Below are 17,568 nucleotides of genomic sequence, written 5' to 3'. Positions count from 1 at the left end.
GAGAAACACTTTCCTCAGGCAGGAAAAGAGCTGTTCAGAGAGGGAGGGGGGGCTGAGGGGGGCTGGGCAGCAGGAAAAGGGTTGAGTGAAGGCCCCACTGTGCCTGTGTGTCTGAACGTGTTTCTTTTTTTTCTTTTTTTGGGGGGTGGGGGGTTATGTAAGGTGAGGTATGTGGTGGTGGTATGAGTCAACAAATGGGTCAGCTGGCTCTGCAGCTCGGACAGTATGAATACAGATCTACAGCTGAGTGCATGTTAACTCAAGTTATGATAATAATAATACACTCCCCACCCCCCAAAAAAGGAAAAAAAGAATTAAGTCTCAACTAATTAAATCGCAATTACAAAGACAGTTTAACAGGAAGGTTATTATGACTCTGTATAGATGAATGTTAATTAGCAGCATGTGTCAGCTTTTTTCTTTATTAGATATGCTTCTTTTCTTTTTTCTTTTTTTCTTTTTTTTTTCCATGGGAGTTTTTTCAAAGCTGCGCACGGCAACGGAAAAAAAAAGTTCAAAGAAACCTGCGACTAAATTACAGGTGCAGAGACGGAGCCAGAACCCAGATGAAAATCTAAAGAAAACTTGGCTGAAAGGACGAGCTCCTTGATTTTTCTAAATTTCAAACAAACCAAAGTCTGAAACTAAGCAGAACAGAGAGAAAAAAAAGAGTCTGGATTTAAATCTTTTTCTTTCTTTTTTTAAATCTGCTGTTTGAAGCCAAAGCGTCTTCAACATGTTGCCAACTCTTTAATTCCTCTGTCTCGGTTCATGCAGCTATCTTAAGGCCACATTAACTCTAATTATTCCTCTGCATGGTCGACAATCAGGCGATGTTACAGGAATGGGTGTTTCCCCAGTGCCACGATAATGGTCCCATTAAAACAACAGAACACTTGAACAAGTTCAGACTTTCATCCTTTAATTGGACCCACTGGTGTTTTTATCACTTACTCATCCCAGGTTTTCCTTCCTCTACTTCGCCGTGAACTCCCGTATCCTTTCGTGTTTATTCACCTTTGACTTCTCGGTATCGCCTCGGCCTCTTTTTTTTTCTCATTTGCTATAAATAAAGGTGGAAATTGATTTGGCGGTGAGGAGCAGACAGACATCTGCCCGTCGAGTCGAGCATCGGTTTCACACTCGCTTTCACTTTCAGCCAAAATCTCCTCGTTTTCCCTCATTTCACACACGGCTGAGCTTCTCACACAGCTTCTCTCTTTTTTTTTCTTTCTCCTGAGCTCGAGCATTTAAGTGTCCTCCGAAAAAAAAGAAATCCTCCTTAAGACAGAAAAGTAGTAGGTGGACTACATGAAATATTTACCTGTACCTGTTTGCGAAAGCACAAATATGAGGCTCTTGTGAAATCCCCTTCCAAAATGTCTAAATAAATGAGATGCTTTCATTTGTGTATTTGTTAATGCTGACACTGGTTGTGTAGCCATGGAAAAACGTATAAATAGCTCATTTTAAGCTAATTTGATGATATTTCTAAACCCACTGACACTCAGCACTCAGTGTGTTTGGCTTTTGTTTGGAGGTTGCGATCGCTGCTGCTGCTGTTTCTGTTTGTTCCCTAACAAATACAATTTCCCAGGAAACTCAGAATGGAAACAAACTGAATCTCTAATATGAATTAAGCGGTGAACTTCTGCACCGTCATAAAAGACAGAGAGCAAGAGCGAGAGAGAGAGAGAGCTGTGATTGAAAGGAGCGTACAGTATTAGACGTGTATTTGGAGGACGAATGCTGCAGATGACCTACATTCAGACCTCATATCTCACCTCTCTCACACTCCCTGCGCTGCCCTCTCATGCGAGCACAGATCTAGTGTGAACCTTTTTTTTTTTTTTGTCTGGAGAGCAAGGAGAGAGAGAAAGAGAGCGGTGGCGGGTGCCAAGTGCTTTCAGGGCCCTCGACTGCTCCTCTTTTTCTTTTTTTTTGTTGCAGTAAGTGAAGAGAGGATGACAGGACAGTGGAGCCGGGGCAGAGACGAGCTGAGAGCAGGTTTTCATCCCAGCGCTTCTGCCTTTTTTTTTTTCTTTGTGGGATCAGATCACACAGCTGACAGGAATCACCTGACTCTCTCATCTCACTTTTGCAAGCGTCTGTTTCTGCTGCAGCTCTTTTCTCTTTTCCAACTTACAACATCGACTCCAACCCTCCGTCCTTCCTTCCTTCCTTCCTTCCTTTGGTTTTTCTCACCCGCCATCTTTTAGCCTACTCTGTCACCCTCTCCATGTGTTTACATGGCACTCTAATAATTTGATTAGAGCCAGCAGGGTAATATTGCAACTGTCAGATAAAAACCCCCTTTAGAGTTATCTTACTCGCATTACGGTTGTAATTGCAGAAGCAGAACTCGATTAACCCAGCTGGATTACTCCCATTCCTCTTGGCACCATTACAGCTTAGTGATTTCCTCTTCTGCAGTCACAAAAAATGTCATTGCTAGCAACTAGCTGTTTTTTTTGAATGGGTTGACAGCAAAACAGATTTTTTTCTTTTGACACTAAATAACTTGGCTTGTGCCGAGGTGTCTCAAAGAAGTCCGTCTGTTTTGTGCCACAAAACATCCGCCATCACTGACAATATTCTGTTTTATTATAGATGATGAAGCCACTTGGATAAGGGGCGAAATGTCTTCCAAGACAGAAACTAAGTCCAGTTGACTTGATACAATTAGACATGTTTTTCAAAGCACGTGCAGCAAAAAGTAACAGGAAACTGCAGTAGAAAAGATTACAGAAGTTTCATTTCAGTTCAGTGAAACTTCACAGTGGCATCGCAGAAAAACAAGGAAACAAAAGAAGCAACTCATGATTATTTCACCCATCAGTTGGACAGTTATAGTTTTATTGTTTGGTTGGTAAAATGTCAGAATAACGTCTGTAGATATCGGTTATATACGGAAGAGCATTAGTGCCAACAATGGAGTTTTTTTTTAAGTCAGAATTTCTGAGGAAAAAAAAAAGTTTTTATCTTCGTTGTTGGCTCTAATGCTCTTCCATAGTAATATACAAAGAAAAGCAGCAAACGCATTTATGAAGGTGGAATCAACAAATGTTTGAGTTGATTAAATAACTGTTTCATGTCCGGGCCAGTTCAGCCTTAATGATACATGGGCTTAAGTTTTTTTCCGTGCAGTTTTAAAATGTATTTTAAGATTTGTTATCTTTAATTTAGCATGAATTTACCTCTAAAACAACTCTGTCTCATAACGACCCGTTACTATCTCATAGCGTGGTGAATGTGCAGGTCACAACTTGTCCACCAGAGCGTTTTGGAGTTGTTGGATTGTGTATTTGATGAGTTTGATGAGGCCGTAGCATAGCTCTGAGCAGCTCACGGCTCTGCTCCACCGTTCTAAAAATAGCTTGCACCGATAATTACAGCTAACGAACCTACTGCTATGACTATAGGGATTATGGCAATGGGCCAATTTGCCAAAATGTTGCACTATCCCTTTTACTTATAGAACTTCTTTTATTTGTGTGCATAGCTCTTTCGTGTTAGGTTTAATGTTTGAGATGTGATGTTAGGAAACTGCAGAGCTTAGTCACAGCTGTTTTTGCAACACTGATTCTCAATGGAAAACACTCCACCCATCTTTGTGTGCACAGGTGTGGCTTCGCTACAGCATTCTTCCTCTGGGGAGTGTCTGTCGATGATTGACAGTGATTTGTGTACACAGTGTCATATCTAGAGTAAATAGAAGGAAGAGACACATAATACACACATTAGTCTATGATAACAATCTGAATTGACACTTTCCACCACACCTGCCTCCAAGACACGCATGTGGGTGAGTGAACATCTTCATTATAGAAAACAGATTCCTTGTATTGAGTTTATATTTAAAAGCAAAGAACAGGTCAATACTTGATGATCTAATGATCTAAACTCTACATGTTGACTGTGAATCAAACACTCATCCTAAGAGTTGTTTGTGTGCATGTTTCAAATCTTACATCTCCATCACACGCTCTCAGCTTCTGGCTCTTTCTTCATTCAGTGCTTCCACTCCTCTTCCTCTTCTCTCCTCTCACATCTGCACTCACACATCCTTAAGCTGCACCAGCGTTCGCACCGACACTCCTCTTCTGTCTCGCTCTCTCTGTCCTTTTTGCCCTCTCATTTCTCCCTCTGGCTGTTTCCCTTTTCTTTTTTTCTTTCTTTTTTTTTTTGATTTTCTCTCTCCACATTCCTCCCTCTAATCACTGTCTATCCCCTCTGTTCCCTCCCTCTGATCACACTTTCTCCTCGAGTGCCTCCGTCGACCTGTAATTAAAAACAGTTGCAGAGGCCGAATGAGCTGCGTTCAAGTGTAATACGGGACTCCTGCCGTCCTCCTCCTCCTCCTCCCCCACCTCCGCTCCTTGCAGAATACATTACCAGCATCAATATGCCTATTTACTATCCTCCCCCAGCTCCTTGTGAATGTGTTGTTGTGTTGTCAATTTCATGAATGCGTTGTTTTTTAGACACAACTCCTCTGCATCGAATATCCTGTTATGCATAACACAGCAACAATACTGGACACAATGGCTCCATTCTCCGGGTCCATCAGTCCCGATTCCACGCGTTCAGCAATTACCGCCTGGCTGGTAGACTAACGCAAAGACCATAAGGCTTAACCAGAGCCAAAATGGACCCTTTCTAATGGCTCCTATCTTCCTGTTTCCGCAATAACAATGGTGCCCCGTGCGCACAATGGGAATATGTCAGCACATCTCTGTTTTTTTTTGGGTGTTGGCCTACTTTACTATCTAATCCCAGTGTGTGTGTGTGTTTGCCTGTAATTTTTCATTGAGTGGAGCTCGGGTGGTTTACAAGTGAAGCATTGTGACCGAAGCGTCGGTGGCGATGAGGAGGAGTAAGGCTGGTGGCCTGACCTTGACGATTAACGGGATAGTTTATCTAGCTGGTTATTGTTTTGGTTTTTTTGTGTGAAATGCAAACGCTTTCAACGTGAGATGATGCAGCAGATTGAATTCAATGGGGGCGGGGTGGCGGCGTTATAAAAAAACAAACCAAAAAAAAAATAGATGAAAGGATTATGCAAGTACGAGCAGGTGCGCCACACACAAAGGCGTATGGCTGAATAAATAGACAAGAGAAACAGCCGCTAACTCAGTGTTTTTCAACCTTGGGGTCGGGACCCCACATGGGGTCACCTGGAATTCAAATGGGGTCGCCTGAAATGTCTAATAATTGATAAAAAGAAAAATTACTGATACAAATATTCTTTTAACTAATTATTATTCTCTTTTAAATTATGATTAAAAACACCACACACAATCTTAAAAGGATAGTTCAACATTTTGGTAAATTGGCCCATGGTCATAATCTCTATAGTTTTAGGATAGATTCATTACCTTTAATTGTTGGTGCAAGCTATTTTTAGAACGGCGGAGCAGAGCCGCGAGCTGCTCGGAGCTACGCTACGGAGGCTAATGGGATTTCTTGGTTTCCCTCATCAAACTCATCAAATACACAATCCAACAACTCCAAAACGCTCTGGTGGACAAGTTGTGACCTGCACATTCACCACGCTATGAGATAATAACGTAACGTTACGAGTTGTTTTCGGTAAATTCATGCAAAACCGCTGATGCACGTTCCTGTCAGGGGCAGTTTTTTGGCAAGCATTCTCTGCATTTGCCTCAAAAACAAATCCATGCAGCTCGCAGCTCTGCTCCGCTGTTCTAAAAATAGCTTGCACCAACAATTAAAGTTAACGAACCTACTCCTAGGGGTTATGGCAATGGGCCAATTTGGGCCAAAATGTTGAACTATCCCTTTAAACAACTGTATTCTATACTTTCACTTTCTCAAATATAAATCGAGTTAAAGTAAAATGCAGCATTTTAAAATATCTGAGCATGATTGACGGCTGTGATCACATGACTGCACATGATCAGGGGTCGCCAGAAATTTGTGATGTCAAAATGGGGTCACGAGCCAAAGAAAGGTTGGGAACCACTGTGTTACAGTAACTCCTGGTCCAGAGACAAAATTAACAACTTCAAATACTTCAGGGCTGAAATAGAGGAGGTTGTTCTGCAGCGAAGAGTTCTCAGTCTGAGAGGAAGAAGAAGAGAGGGAGGACGGGAAGGTTGGATGAAAAAAAACATAAAAAACACAGAGAACGAATTGGTGTTTTCATCCCCGTCTTGACAATAATGACACACCTGGGGGAAAGCATCGCAACGAGGAAGAGAAACTTTGTTTACTGTGGAGATGTGGTTACACAACAAACGACGGCATGAGTCAGCCGCTAACAAGCTAACGGTGTAGTGGAGAGACGTAGCCGCGGGCCTTTACTGTAAAAGTGGGTGGGCGGGGCCAAGAGAGAGGATGAATGATGATGAATGACAAGGAGTGAATCACTGCAGCGATGATGGCTGTGTTCATTAGTGGAGCTGTGAAGTGATGGACAGCAGCGTGCAGGGAGAGATAGTTGGAGATGTGGAATATGGACGGTGAAGCATTTTCCCACAGATCACAGATGTGTCGCTGGCTGACGTTCAGTCGACACGGGTGGAGAGTGTGGAAGCAGATCGGCTTCTCAGGACAGAAAATACTGTAGACTCTCACAGAGCAGAGCCAAGAAGAGACAGAGGATGATGATGATGAGGGAGGAGGAGGAGGAGGAGGGGGTATGAATTTCAGTCGGTACGTTTCCCTGCACAGTTCAATCAAACTGTGGTTGTAGCTTGACGGTGCCATTTGATTGGACAGCTGTCCCCGTCCCCGTTTATGAGCTACAGGAGGGTTTGAATCGATTTTATTGACCAAAGTCTGTCCGACCAGTCGATCATTTATGTCGTGTCAAACTATCGACAGTCAAGTTAGTGGTTTTTAGTAGCAGCACGTCTAGAGGTGAAAACATGGACACGTTTACAGCTCTGGGTGTTTTATAATAGTGCTGTAAAATAGAAAGTGTAAAGTCAAAGCCTGGGAGCAGGAAGTGTGGAGAGAGAGAGAGAGGGGGCCGAGGCAACTTTGTGTCCAACATTGAGAAATCCAGTTTAGTTCAGTTTCAGTCAGAAACGTGTTTACATGGATTTTGCCAAAGTGCAGTCTTCATTAGCTGGTTCTTCTTCAGCCAACTTCTTCTTTTTTTTTCTTTTTTTTTGCTGAGAAATGACACGTCAGTTTCTCGGCTTTTCAATCACGACCGGCTTCATCAAATATGTAACAAATCTTATATAAGACCTCTAACATTAGCTGACAGGGCAGCACAAGTGAATTATGGGAACTTTAGTGTTAAAGCATATTTCAAATCGAAATTAGATTTTTACTCTGCAGCTCAAGAGTTTACACTTTGGTCGCTGCAGCTACATCGTACGGTCTTTATCTGCAGGTGGAGAGTTTGTTCAGGTTAGTTGAACTTAAAGGTTTTAAATTATTAAGAGTCAATATTTTTAATAACATTTATTGAGTCAGAGTCAGTAAACAGTCCAGTATTTTCAAATCTGAGCAGCCAAGATGCAAAACTTTGTGCTTATTGATCCACAAGTTAAAGTCTTGTATTAAATGTGAATAGGCCAGTAATTGAAACAGTAAAGTATTGACACATTGAGCTTTTGAAATCGATAATATATATTTCTGCTTTGACGACTGATGGCAACAGCTACAGTTTGGTTTTTAATCAGTTCATCACATATTAACACGCTTTTTTCAGGCTTGTTGTGTTTGTGGAGGAAGAGTGGTAGCTGTTTGTGGAACAAGACTTTTCACAGTAAGAGAAGTGATTATTAATATTTTGAAATAGTAATATTTAATAATAGTAGTGTATAATATTGGTGTTAATACTAAGCCAATGCAATTGTAACCATAGAAAGGGGCAGGTAGGCTGAATGAGAAGTAATGGGAAGTCATGAAACGATGGAGAGAGTAGGAGGAGGAGGAGGAGGAGGAGGACGGTGTCATTACACTGCAGTGACAGAATAATAAATAAATAAATACTAATAACTAGTAGCTGAGACGTGACGGGGAGTTGAGCCCCTGTGAGCAGCTGGTGTCAGAGCGTTTCAGTGAAGAGAGAGAAAGAGAAAGTTGGATTGAAAAGAGAAGGAAGGAAGGATGTGAACAGAGAGAACAGCTGAATCAGCCTCAACGGAGAGAGAGAGAGTTGAGCTGAGCGAGGCTTTATTGTCCCTGAGCTACGCTGACTGTGCAGTTTTCACAAACAAATATATACATATACACAAAATCAAAACGGAGACCCCCACCACCACTACTATAACTACTACTACTACTACTGCTGCTCTAATACTATTTGCACTATTAGTACTGACATTAGATAAACTGTGGCTGCTAATATCAAGATAATCACTATTAATAATAATATCAGTGATAAGAGCGTGTTGTGTTTGGCAGAAACATCGGTGCAGATTATTTCTGTTACAGGTGGAGTCAGTGTTTCGTGGCTCTGGTGGAGCTTTTGTCAAAGTGTGGGAGTCTGAACCAAGAAGCTGCATGATGGGAAGTGTAGGATCCAGTGTTATTATAGACTTTTACAACAAGGGGGGCTGAATTGGGATATTAAATCTAATTCTCCAGTGTTACAACATCTGTATTTAACATTATAAACTATTTTTTTTAATGTGGACTTCAGAGAGAGTCCAGATAAAACATCAGCAAGGCCACGTCCCCCCTCCAGGCGAGAACAGAGGTGTCACATGTTGTTGAACTCCATATGTTTCATTATAATTAAAAAAAAAGCCAGTATTAAATAGTGACGTGAATTATTTGCATTTGTTAATAAAAACCCTAAATAGTGTTGTTTTTGTGACAGACAGAGGAAGGAGAGGACGAAAAGCTCACGGGCAAGACTCAGAGCTGAGTCATCGCTGCACGTCAAACTTAATTATATAACAGATTTTACTCACAAACATGCTGCTTTACATAATGCATTAACATTTAGAAATGAGTAATACAACGTAGGACATTTGAAAAAAAATGAAATTATAAGATTTTAGATGAAATGTTAAAGATAATGAGAAGTAGTTTAGTCTTTAAGCGACGTCTTATATCACATGTTTCTGTTTGTTCACGTCTTCATCCGGTGAAAAGGTTTTTCTGGGTTTCGGCTGCTGCTGCTGCTGCTGCTGCTGCTGCTGCTCAGCCTCTGGAGAGGGAGCGGTGGATGGGGATGGACAGATTGGGAGAGACAATGAAATGTACCGTGGAACACTTGTCTCCACCGTCGGTGCAGAGAGAGAGAACAGGGGGGTGTAGGGAGGGTTGGGGGGGGGGGGCGACAGAGAGACCTCACGGACCGCTACCGAGCTGAATTATAGATGAGGCCGGAGGAATGGAGGCACTCTGGCTGGCTTTTCCCATCCTCCCACCACAATCCATGCTCTCTCTCTCACACACACACACACATATACACACACACACAGACACACACACACGCCAAATCACGCTTACTACACCCAAACAATATTCTGTGCACGCACCACGTCTCTAAGAGGCAGCAGCACACACTCCCACCGCAGCTCCAGCTCTCCACATCTCATGTTCAACCTAAACCCTGGTTCTGTCCTAACTTACAGCTTCCTGCACACACACACACACACACACACACACACACACACACACACACACACATACACACACACACACTTTGTGAGGCCCTCACCGTGTCTGCATTATTGAAACCCACTTAGCACGCTGGCTTTCTCCTGACATCTGACTCACCAAGCCAGTGACCCATGAGCCCAGAATAAGAAGAGCTTGAATTCCCCGAATCCACCACAAAAGGGACAAGAGAAGAAGAAAAAGAAGAAGTGTTGCATTCTGGTATTGGACCAGAGGAGTCGGCCTCTGCTGCTGCAGTTGGACGGATTAGAGAGGGGGAAACCCTGCTACTTAGAAAGGACTGAAAGAAAAAAGTCTCAAAATCAAGTCAAGTCAAGAAGTTTATTATCATTCAGATGTACAAGTATATGCATTTAGAAATAGAATAAAAAGAGACAGTGAATAATAACAAAACTAAAACCTATCTAAAAGGTTTAAAAGGAAGTTAAAGGAATCCAGACCAGCTTACAAGAGCTTACAAATCGACTCATATCTGATGTTTGCATACTGAGCAACCGCACCATAAAAATGTCCCCCGATGCAAAAACCTTAGCTAGTCAAATAATAAGAGTCTGTGGCGCTGATCCAAAAACAGTCAAATACAGTTAGTGAAAATGTGATCTGTTACAGCAGGTGCAGTATGATTTAAAAGCAGCCAGGCATGAGTGGCAGGCGGCCAAACGCAGCCAGAGAAAGACACTAATGGACCGACATTCAGGGGCGTGAAAGAAACTAAGCAACAGAATTTGTTGTTTTTTTATGGTTCACTCATTGGTATGAAGACGCTGCCGTGTTTTGATGTTTTATCCCATGTTAAACGCACCCACGGGAGCGAGTTACAGCTTCGTAAGAGGAGATGGTAAAAACTGCCAATGTATAATACTCAAATCCACTTTTGGAGTGGTCCACTTACGGAAGCTTTTATCGCACAAATCAATCACAACAACAACAACAACAACAAAAAGAGCTAGCTAACAAGCCTTCTGGTCAGTGCGGTGGCTAAAGTGTTAGCTTCAGGTCACATGATGCACTCACTCAGGCCCAGAGAGGTTGAGTGGCGTCCGTCCAAAAGCTGCAGCTCAACGCATAAGTTCAAAAACAGCTTACCACCGTGTTAAACCAGTAACTTTTCAACCTTCATATAATATTTTCAGAACTTTTGTGATGGTACATCGACTTACAACAGGTTGAATGACACCTCTGTCATGGCACTAAGCATGCAGAGCTTCTATTTTTGCCGGACGCTGGAGCACGGCGCATAAATTCAGCACAGAGCAGCTCGTACAAAATACAAAACAAAACACTTGGTTGATTTTCTTCGTTGTGTTTTTACGACGGATCATATTTCCCGCACTACTCCTTTAAAGCGTTGTAATGGGCTGAAGCCGGCCTGAAGTCAACAGGTCAGAGGTTTTCAGACAGTGTTTCACCCCGTTGACACCATGAACGAGGAGAGCTGATTGTACTGATTGATTGTTGCACGCAACCGGGAGATCAAGATGTTTGTTTATGACGCATACGCGCCGGTGCTCATGGGAAATGGAGTCTTCCTTCAGGCAAAACACTACCGCTTTGGTCCACTGGCGCCGCCAAACTCAACCAAAATGAAAAGTTCTTTAGTATTTCTTTAAAGGTTGGGTTGGAGATGCTGGAAAAACCGTTCTCGGAGGCCACATTTTGAAAATACACAAGTCAAAAGTGCCAGCCCCTTTCCTCAGACTGCTCTCTGAAGCCATGCAGCTTGATTGACACATCATGATCCAATTGATTTTTATGGGACGTTAAAGATGATTGGATGTTGTTTTTACAGGATAGTCTGTCCCACGGGTGACTGACTTTTTTCATTTTTGTGAAAAAGCATTCAATTAACTGGTTGCGATCGAAGTGTGATTTCAAAAAATTTAGTAAAAAAATGCACCAGAATAGGATCACCAACCCAACCTTTAACCGATGCAGCGGCTCCAACAGAAGACACCAATCATGCATAGCAAAAAACCAATGCAGATGTGTGATGGATACATGGGGGTCAAGCACAGACACTGAATCAGCTGCAGTTTGCACTAATGGGCAGCCATGACCGGACTCTAGTTTGCACAAGGACGTACAGTAGCAGTGCAGAGGTGCAATTTGATTTATTTCTCTGCACCTTGGATCTGTCGGCACGTATGTTCATTTTTTAACTACAGGTAGTTAAAGTTTAACTCGTCGTGATGCAGCCAGCGTTGGTCGGACAGGGAAACAGGTGTAAGAAAGGTGATGAAGGGAAAGTGTTTCTCTTCAGTGGGAATCCGGAACGTGTAAAACATGTGAGCTCTGTGCGCGACTCAGCAGAGTGTGTATACACAGTGTTTACAGTATGTGTATACTGTACCGTGTGTGGCATGTTCGGTTTGTAGAAAGAAGGGAGAGACGTGAATGAGGAAGTGGAGTTTCATCTTGTCGCTATCTGTCCAGTGGTCAGTGTGTGTCTGGGAACCACCTATAACAAAGCTGAAGCTGCGGCTGCAACACAAAGCAGGAACACGAGGAGAAAGTGTTGCTCATGGTGACTTTACTCTTTCTAAAAAAAGCTTTCCACTTTAACTCTAACATCTTCAGAGGAAGCTGCAGCCTGATGCTGAAGATTAGATATAAAATGTAAGTTTTTTTGTTGTTTTTTTCATATTTACGATTCAATGCCAGTGGTTGTTTATCAACAAAATTTCCGAACAAGGAAAACCCTTCAAAGAAACTAAGTCTGAACCGACGTGTTAATGGGATTTTTTAGATTGTCGCCCATTTTTAATGAAACGCTCGTGGCTGCAGATGCTGATTATTTTGATTATGGATTAGTCACTTAACTGAATTTTTGTGTTTTAGACAGAAATAACAGAACCCATAAATGGATTTTGGTGGCCAAAATCTTCTCATCGCAAACAAAATGGATTATCGTACAGTACAATAAATACAAGATTAGATTTTTTATTCTCTCTGTTAAAGGGATAGTTGATAGACTGTGATAGAACGGGATTTCTTGGTTTCCCTCATCAAACTCATCAAATACACAATCCAACAACTCCAAAACGCTCTGATGGACAAGTTGTGACCTGCACATTCACCACGCTATGAGATAATAACAGAACGTTACGAGACAGAGTTGTTTTAGAGGTAAATTCATGCAAAAGCACAGATGTAGGGGGCAGTTTTTCTGCAAGCAGTCTCTGAATTTACCTCGAAAACAACTTTGTCTCGAAACGTTCCGTTATTATCTCATAGTGTGGTGAATGTGCAGGTCATAATTTGTCCACCAGAGCGTTTTGGAGTTGTTGGATTGTGTATTTGATGAGTTTGATGAGGGAAACCAAGAAATCCCATTAGCCTCCGTAGCGTAGCTCTGAGCAGCTCGCGGCTCTGCTCCGCTGTTCTAAAAATAGCTTGCACCGACAATTAAAGGTAACGAACCTACTGCTATGACTATAGGGATTATGGCAATTTGCCAAAATGTTGAACTATCTCTTTAAACTGTGGCCTCATCTGTTTCCACCTGACACTCAATCTACTGTTGGTTTTGGATTACACACCGAGTTATTCTGCCTCTGACCCTCACCGTGTTGACAGATACGAGCTCTCACATCCCCTCTCCTCCTATTGTGTCCATGTCGACCGATGAATCATCCCTGACCCCGCCGCACCATGCCGATATACTTCCTCCACCTCTCTGTAATTTCCACTTGGTTCATGTTTTGGCTCCGTGACTCACAACACTACATAACCGGCTGCCTGGAGAAGAAGACAAACTGGGGAAGTGCAGGGACACGGCTCACTCTAGGAGTCTGTGGCTGATTTGTTCTGCTGCTGCGATCACATTGCAATTAAGTGAGTTTTGTTTTGTTTTGTTTTGTCTTTGTGACAGAAAAAAAAGAAGCTTTTCTCCAGCTGAGAGTTCAGGGCGCCTCCGCTAGAAGGAGGTTTTTGATTGGGCTGCAGCTTGTGATGGGTTGTTGGGTTGGAGGTCGCCCTCACTAACTTGCTGAACCCAAGGTGTTTTACTTTACTTTGTTTTGTTTGGAGATCCCCTCTGGGTGCCTGTTAGGTGAGATCAACACGCCGGTCAGAGACTGTGGGCGAGGCCGCGGAGGCAGAGAGACACTTTGTAGTCCTGATGAGACGATAGCAGCCAAAGCCTTGTCCCATGTGGAAAGATGTTTGTGAGTTTTCTTTGCGCTAAAGAAGAAAAAGGGGGATTTAGAGCATCCTCTCTCTCACACACACTCTTCTTTCTCTCTCAAACACACACACACACACACACACACAGTGCAGAGCTTTACTGGAGTTCTTATAAAACAAAAGCCTTTAAGCACTTTGGAGAGGCAGTGCATCATTTATCATTCCACCTATGAAACAGTTTAGCTGATGTGGCAAACTTTTTCAGAGCCACAAACTGCAAACTGTGAGATTGTGTGTGCTGAGGTGTGTCTGTCCGTGTGTTTTGTGTATGTGTATGTGTGTGTGTGTGTGTGTGTGTAAATGTTTGTATGTGTGCACACGGCAGAGCTGCATAGGTTTTTTTCATTTTATTTTTCTTTTATGGACTGGCTCAAGGCTGAATGTTGAACCTCACCCCTGTTTCCTGTTTTACATCACTGCACTGATGCAGTTACGTCTGTGCCTGAGTGCACTGGTCATACATTACATTAGGTTACAATGTATCGCAGTGCAGGAGCAGGTGCAGGTGCAGCAGCTCTGTGGTGGGAAAAGCCTGCAGCAGGTTGAGGAGTTGAACACTCAGCAAAAAAAACAAAAAACAAGGGGGTTTCCTTATAATACGTCCTCCTGTGATCAAGTTAGCATTGTGATTTATTTAAACTAAATTACCACAGAGCTGAACGAGTGGAGTTAATGCATTTAAGAGAGTGAAATGGTTCATATAACAGGTGCAGATGGTAACCAGGCTCACTTCATAAACATCTGCTGAGCCCAGCTAACACCTTTGATAACAGATATTTATACACTTATATGACAGTTTCATACTTTTATTGTTTTTAGATACGATTTTATAGCTGTTTCCTGTTTTTAACGACCCCCTTCCTTCAACCAAATCCACCACTCTTTATGCTGTGGTATGCACATGAATATTTTGTCTACATTTAATCTTTATTTCTAAATAGTTGTCCTGCTGCAAGACCTGACTGCTCACTGTACAGTACATCGATCAGGTCGTTGCTTCGTCAGAATGAGCTTTTGGTTTAGAAACGAGACGGAAAAATACAAGAAAATGAAAATGCGAAAACAAAGTAGCTGCACAAATGTTTTACATTTCTGCTTCTACAATTGATTTCATCAGCTTTTTAAAGTAAAACCCCAATAGTGACACCTACATTATTAACCCCATGTGTGTATTTGCCCCAGTAGACCTCCGCTGTGTCCGCCCCTTCCCCACCACCACCCACTGTCTGCTCCTCTGTCAGCCCCAAACACTGAGACCAGCTTAGTTCAATGGGAATTGGTTCAACAGGTCAGCAGTGGCAGCACACACACGTACACACACACACACACACACACACACACACACACACACACACGTACACACAGATGAAATTAGGGGCAGTTAACTGGCAGGGCCCCTCCTCCTGGCACGTACGCTCTCTGTGGTTGTTTATCACTGGGATCGGCCTCCGTGTCTCCAAACCAAATGTTTGGGCTGTGTTCGTCAACCAGCGGCTCTTGCTTTTCTAACCCTCTCCAGGGGGTTTGAAAAACTTTTGGAAAAAAAATAAAAAATAAAACTCCCACAGAGAGAGAGAGGTGGGGGGTTATTTTTATTCTGAGGGAGGCGAAGTCTACTCAGTAATACCGGTCTGATAAGATAAACAAGCTGTGATGTGGGGCAGGAGAGCAGCCATCTCTCCGCTCTCCACCTCCTCTGATACCGGCTCTCTCTTTGAATAAAAGCTTTCAGTTGTATAAACACAGGAACTTAAGTCGCCCTGAATTAACACACAAAAAAGCAGATTTCAGAAAAATTTCCTTTTCCCTTGATTCAACGCATTCCAGTGCCGAACACACGCCAAGCTCTGTGTTTCCTCCCTCCCTTATTGGCCGAATCTTAGAGAGCAGCCTTTATCAGACACGTTCTGATGGCGGAGGAATGTGAAGTTAGATTACAATGATTATGTAAAGAAGAAATATGAACGATTATATTTAACATTAGATAACATACGGGAGTCAGGGGACAGTTAAAAAATGCCCCATCTCCTCACACTCACACACACGTGTGTGTGAGGAGTATGAGTGTGAGGAAACAAGCTAACAAATAGAAGACCCTCCTTGCTCTCTCTCTCTCCCTGTCAATTACTCAAAATATAAATCTATCAATGTACAGTATAGCAATAATAAAATGTTTTAAAAAGTTGTATGTCATATACAATTAAAATGAAATTTGGGGGAAAGCTCTTATCCTGGTGACCATGCTTCCCAAACATTTCCTGTCAAGGTCCAAGTGATGACAATTTCATTCAAAACTACACTCTAAATTTCACAGATTATTTCATTTCTACCAAAGACTTAAAGGTCCCATATCGTATTGAGGTAGATGTCAACATTTTTTATTTGTTAGTTTGTTTTTATTTTGATTATAAAGAACCCAACACACTCAGCCTGTAGGTATTCAGAAACTACATTTTAAAAAGTTGCATGTCAAGTTCTATCACTTAGAAGTAAAGCCATTTAGCGCCGTTTAGCTCAGTGGGTAGAGCAAAGGCTGTAGTCCTCCCTGCAGCCGGCTCTGGGTCGAATCCCGACTCTTTGCTGCATGTCATTCCCCCTCTCTCTGCCTCCCCATTTCCTGTCTCTCTCAACTATACTACACTATCAATTAAAGGGATACAAAAAGTCCCAAAAATATACTTAAAAAAAAGAAGTAAAGCCAGAATGATTAATGAACACAGTAATTACTCACTGGTTTGACTGGTTTTCCTCGTCTTCCATGATAATGAAGCTCATTCTGTTTGAGCTGAACTGGTGGTTGGATGAAGTGATGAATGTGAACGACCTCTTGTTTAGACAACCATGTGATGTGATGCTGCCCCTGTGTCAGATATTTAATAGACACTTGTTTATTTAATCTGATTATCATGGGCCTGTAAAAACAGCTGGATAAAAAAAGAACTACCATGATTATGTCACAGTGAAGTCATCAACACACACAATAAAACCTGTGTTTATGAAACTGGGCCACAAGTTTGAAGTCAAATAAAAGATGATGTTGTTTCTAATTATGAGAAAAATGTTTTTGAAGTCTGGATGATGTCATCCTGGATGCCCTGGCTGCGCCGGGAGGAGGTCGCGCTTTGCCTCCGCACCTGTGTTACTCTTCACCTTCACAGAGTGGTGCAGTTATGTGTGAGATCCTGTCAGCTGTTTGACCTTTAAAAACTCCCTCATGTGCGTTATCTGACAGGCGGCATCGCAGGCCAGAGGAGGCGGTTGCAACAGTCGCCTGGTGACATGAGCACACCGGAGTAATTTCTACAATCATGCCTTGGCTCAGGAGCACCTGGGCACCGGGGTACTTGAAACTCCGACTGAAAACACCCACGCGATGTCAGCAGTTTCTCTGTTTGTAAGTGCTTTTGTATTTGGGTGGAGTAGAGATGGGGTAACTAATCGTAGTAGATTTGATCATACGTAGATCTAGTGGTGAATCTCCAACCTTTTCCTTTAAACCTCTCTGTGATTCCTCTCTACTTTTTTGAAAAATATCATTCTCCAATCATTTTCAGCAGCTACTAAAAATGTTGTTCAATACCTCATGGTAACAGACACAAAAGGCTGCGTTCACACTGCAGTTACAAGTTACCTGAATCTGATTTTTTCACTCTAATGTGACCCATATCTGATTTACTTTTGACAGTGTGAACAGCATTGAATCTGACATTTTCAAATCAGATTCAGACCACTTCCATATCTGGTCCTGAATCAGATTCATGTTTTCCA

General features: G+C 42.3%; 1 protein-coding gene across 2 annotated transcripts in view; it reads left to right on the top strand.

Annotated features, from left to right (window-relative positions):
• Nucleotides 1–17,568, top strand: part of mgat3b (beta-1,4-mannosyl-glycoprotein 4-beta-N-acetylglucosaminyltransferase b) — a 70,299-nt gene that overhangs the window by 36,534 nt on the left and 16,197 nt on the right. Inside the window, exon 1 of one of the 2 annotated variants that reach the window (XM_085785496.1) lies at nt 17,025–17,194. The exons of the other annotated variant lie outside the window; for it this stretch is intronic. Within the exon in view, the coding sequence (XP_085641622.1) occupies nt 17,109–17,194 (86 nt within the window). The 5' untranslated portion in view covers nt 17,025–17,108. Of the gene's footprint in view, nt 1–17,024; nt 17,195–17,568 lie in introns of those variants that run through there. 2 annotated transcript variants of the gene reach the window in all.

This window comes from Trachurus japonicus, chromosome 1 (assembly GCF_045865225.1).
Source record: "Trachurus japonicus isolate A0001 chromosome 1, Traja_1.0".
Taxonomy (NCBI): Eukaryota; Metazoa; Chordata; class Actinopteri; order Carangiformes; family Carangidae; genus Trachurus; species Trachurus japonicus.
The sequence above is the reverse complement of the archived record's forward strand: the minus strand, read 5'-3'. Positions and strand labels throughout refer to the sequence as shown.